The sequence below is a fragment of the Asparagus officinalis genome, chromosome 9 (genome assembly GCF_001876935.1).
Source record: "Asparagus officinalis chromosome 9, Aspof.V1, whole genome shotgun sequence".
Classification (NCBI taxonomy): domain Eukaryota; kingdom Viridiplantae; phylum Streptophyta; class Magnoliopsida; order Asparagales; family Asparagaceae; genus Asparagus; species Asparagus officinalis.
In genome coordinates this window covers 36,055,912-36,060,373 of record NC_033802.1, presented here as the reverse complement: position 1 = coordinate 36,060,373, position 4,462 = coordinate 36,055,912, and the positions used below count along the sequence as shown (strand labels likewise).

Below are 4,462 nucleotides of genomic sequence, written 5' to 3'. Positions count from 1 at the left end.
ATATTACAAAGCATAGCACTTTATTGACAAAGTATAGCACCTTATTGGAAAAGTATAGCACCTTATACTTTCTGGAAATTCTGCAGCTTAAGTGCCTAAAATCAAATCAGTTTTTTTCGCCGCGACGAAATCACTCGATGACCTACGTTACGTGTTATTGACCAATCATCCTCTGCGACGGGGGGTCCTCGCGCAATTTTGAAGTTTCTGGGCAAAGTATAGCACCTTATGAGAAAGTATAGCACCTTTTAGCCAAAGTATAACACTATATTACAAAGCATAGCACTTTATTGACAAAGTATAGCAGCTTATTGGAAAAGTATAGCACCTTATACTTTCTGGAAATTCTGCAGCTGAAGTGCCTAAAATCAAATCAGTTTTTTTCGCCGCGACGAGACCACTCGACCACCTACGTCACGTGTTTTTGACCAATCATCCACCGTGACGGGGGGTCCTCGCGCAATTTTGAAGCTTCTGGGCAAAGTATAGCTCCTTATAGGAAAGTATAGCACCATTTGACCAAAGTATAGCACTATATTACAAAGCATAGCACTTTATTGACAAAGTATAACACCTTATTGGAAAAGTATAGCACCTTATACTTTCTGAAAATTCTGCTGCTTAAGTGCCTAAAATCAAATCAGTTTTTTTCACCGCGACGAAACCACTCGACGACCTACGTCACGTGTTATTGACCAATCATCCACCGCGACGGGGGGTCCTCGCGCAATTTTGAAGCTTCTAGGAAAAGTATAGCTCCTTATGGGAAAGTATAGCACCATTTGTCCAAAGTATAGCACTATATTGCAAAGCATAGCACTTTATTGACAAAGTATAGCACTTTATTGACAAAGTATAGCACTTTATTAGAAAAGTATAACACCTTATACTTTTTGGAAATTCTGCAGCTTAAGTGCCTAAAATCAAATCAGTTTTTTTCGCCGGGATAAAACCACTCGACGACCTACGTCACGTGTTATTGACCAATCATCCACCGCGACGGGGGGTCCTCGCGCAATTTTGAAGCTTCTGGGCAAAGTATAGCACCTTATGGGAAAGTATAGCACATTTTAGCCAAAGTATAGCACTATTACAAAGTATAGCACTTTATTGACAAAGTATAGCATCTTATTGGAAAAGTATAGCATCTTATACTTTTTGGAAATTCTGCAGCTTAAGTGCCTAAAATCAAATCAGTTTTTTTCGCCGCGACGAAACCACTCGACCACCTACGTCACGTGTTATTGACCAATCATCCACCGCGACGGGGGTCCTCGCGCAATTTTGAAGCTTCTGGGCAAAGTATAGCACCTTATGGGAAAGTATAGCACCTTTTGGCCAAAGTATAGCACTATATTACAAAGTATAGCACTTTATTGACAAAGTATAGCACCTTATTGGCAAAGTATAGCACCTTATACTTTCTGGAAATTCTGCAGCTTAAGTGTCTAAAATCAAATCAGTTTTTTTCGCCACGACGAAACCACTCGACGACCTACGTCACGTGTTTATTGACCAATCATCCACCGTAATGCAAATACTTGATAAGATAACATCAAAGGTTTTGAGTAATGTATACCAACCAGATATAACAATAACATTAACTGAAATAACATTAAAACTAACTGAAGTAGTTACACAAAATTTACAATAATCAAAATAGTTTGGTTGGTTACATGTTCGTCGATTGTGACCGAACTCCTTACATCGGCTACACTTCAACATTCTAGAAGGATTTAGTCCAGAAGGGATCCGCTTTGTTTTTGGCCTTCCTCTACGAATCGAGGTTAATGGAGGTCTAATCTCCATATTCTCATCCGTTATAATTGGCTTCTCATCATCAGGAATTGGATATATGGGAAAGGAGTGACACTTGCGGTACACCTCCATGCTGAAATAGTCAGAAATATATGGATACAATAGCTGATCTTTGTGCCTGATTACGGCGGCCGCATGCTTGCAAGGTAGTCCAAGAACTTGCCATTGGCGACAAGTACACGTGCAGTACTCCAAATTCACTCTAACAGATGGGGAATCATATACTTCATACAGAATCGACGTAGAAGGATTTACATGAAGACAACGTGCACCCTCGTTGATCAGGACAAGATGCTCCTCTACACTAGGAACAAGTGGTGTAGCCCATTTGTTGGATTCCTCACGTCTATCGTAGCTCATTTTCATCATCTTCACCCGGATGTGATCAACCAACTGCGCTATCGGTAAAAATCGGGCTTCCTTAATCCATGCGTTGAAGGACTCAGCTAGATTTGAGGTTAACCACCCATACCTGCAACCATGTTATAGCTATAGGATTATTCAAATGTTATACATGTTCAAACACACATATCAGAGAGTTCAATCACAAAGACCAAAAATATGTAAAAATGGTGACCTCTTTCCAGGAAAATAACAATTAGCCCAGTTCTGTGGGCTCATATTCAGCATTTCAATGAAAGCAATAGATGACTTATTCTGGAGCTCGTTGTATTCATTATGATAAGCATGCATTGTGTAGGCATAGGCAGCTCTCTTCATAATTTGAACACAATCATCCCTAAGTGGTGCTGGTAACCTTTTCTTTGACAAGTTGTTCTTATAATTGGCCATTAAATGGCGGATGCAATAACTGTGATATGAACAAGGGAAGCAATTCTTGACGGAATTTTGAAGTCCTTTGTCTCGATCAGAGATTATAACCAGCTCATCATTCGGAGTATATGGATCATCTGAATTGTACAATACGTCACGAATGCATTCAAGGAACCACTCCCAATTGCTCTCATTCTCGGTTCCACAAATACAAAGAGCGACAGGAAACATTCCTCCATCTCCATTCAAAGCAGTAGCAGCAAGTAGAGTTCCCTTGTACCTATCAAAAAGATGGGTGCCATCCAAGAATAAAATTGGTCTACATCCCTCGACAAAACCCTTCCAACAAGCATAATATGAGATAAAAAAATCTAGTAAATCTGCCATCTTCATCTTCTAGATGGACGATTGATCCTGGGTTAGTTTCCATAACTTTATCCTTGTACCATCTAAATTGTTCATATGAATGTTTTGCATACCCATATAACTCCTGTTGAGCAAGCTCTTTCCCACACCAAGCTCTTCCATAGGGGATATCAACGCCAAACTCTCTCAGAAGCTTCTTTTTAAGATCAATTGCGCGGTAGGTGGGTTGTTCTTTTAGTATGGATTTCACAATATTTGCAACCCACTTACGAGATGCCCGTGGATGTCCCTTCTCTCCTATGCCTCCTCCGAGACAACTATGTGCACGACCAATTTTCTTCACGTAAAACCGTTTGCAGTCTGTACGACGGTTACAATGGACCATCCATTCACAGTCAGCACCTTTGCATTTTACTATCAATCTTCTAGGTTCATTTTTCAAATAAGCAAAGTTAAAACCGAGAGCAATTGAGTAATTTCCAAGACTTTGCCTTAGATGTTCAACATCATTAAATTCTTGTCCGACACTTCTAATGGCATGATACCATGAAATAGGAATCTGAATACTAGATCTCTCAACTTCACGTAATGCATTTTCTGAATTGGATAGATTATGCGTCGAGGATGCATGTTGTTCCGAAAGAGATATGGTAGGATTCCTGCAAACATAAAGCAGTTACCTTATAAGACTAGCAATTAGAAACATTAATGAAAATTCTTATCTAGTACTACAGCTAATTGCCGACATATTATATCGTCATAATTTTTCTTTGAACTACAGAGAAATTAAATAAACATGGATTAATTTTGTGAAATATGGACCTCACAATATACAATAAGTTCTTACCTTATGTGAATGGTGTTTTCCTCTAGACCAAATAATGTATCTCGATCTATGTCAACATGCATCTTAACTATCTTCTTCTTGCAACTTAGATGTACATCGAACATTGTTGACAAATCGACGTCATCATGGACACGTACAAACAATTCTTCTGTATATGGGACTTCATAAGTCAGCTTCACTGGGCTTGAAAAAAAAGCAATTCTACTTTGCACCTCGGCCACTAAATTACTGAAAGTCCCCTTGATATTCATTGGAATCAAATGATTGTTTCCTCTAAAGTCCATAATTGCACAATATAGCTCTTCTTCCATTACTGAAATTCATAAAAAATAAAATAAGTGGAAAACTAACTAACAATCAAATATTACCAAACAAACACAAGTCTAACATGCATTTTCTTATTGTATACGATATAATTCAACATCGGCATTCAATATGCAATTCTCTATGTTTCTATACAATATAATTCAATATTCATTCCTAAATATTCAAAGACCAGATTTTTCTACATTCTATAGAAATGAGGAACAAATGATTTTTATTTTGTGAATCAAATAAAGAAAATATACTATAGAAATGAGGAACAAATGATTTTTATTTTGTGAATCAAATAAAGAAAATATAGAACGGGTACATTGTTTAGCTTTTCATAGCACT

General features: G+C 37.9%; 1 protein-coding gene across 1 annotated transcript; it reads right to left on the bottom strand.

Annotated features, from left to right (window-relative positions):
• On the bottom strand, window positions 227–4,116 carry LOC109823366. Its single transcript, XM_020389640.1, has 6 exons — window positions 3,806–4,116; window positions 3,026–3,617; window positions 2,396–2,931; window positions 1,707–2,290; window positions 1,517–1,604; window positions 227–245 (listed from the first exon to the last, which is right to left on the bottom strand). Exons 1-6 carry the CDS (start codon window positions 4,114–4,116, stop codon window positions 227–229), a joined length of 2,130 nt encoding a protein of 709 aa, XP_020245229.1.

Bases quoted from the DNA above. Each gene is read 5' to 3' on its own strand.
- LOC109823366 (XM_020389640.1), bottom strand. From the start codon at position 4,116: ATGGAAGAAGAGCTATATTGTGCAATTATGGACTTTAGAGGAAACAAT. The intron at 2,291-2,395 runs GTCACCATTTTT...ACATGGTTGCAG, and splicing joins TGTTATTTTCCTGGAAAGAG to GTATGGGTGGTTAACCTCAA. The intron at 1,605-1,706 runs GTAAGGAGTTCG...ATGTTATTTCAG, and splicing joins AATGTTGAAGTGTAGCCGAT to TTAATGTTATTGTTATATCT.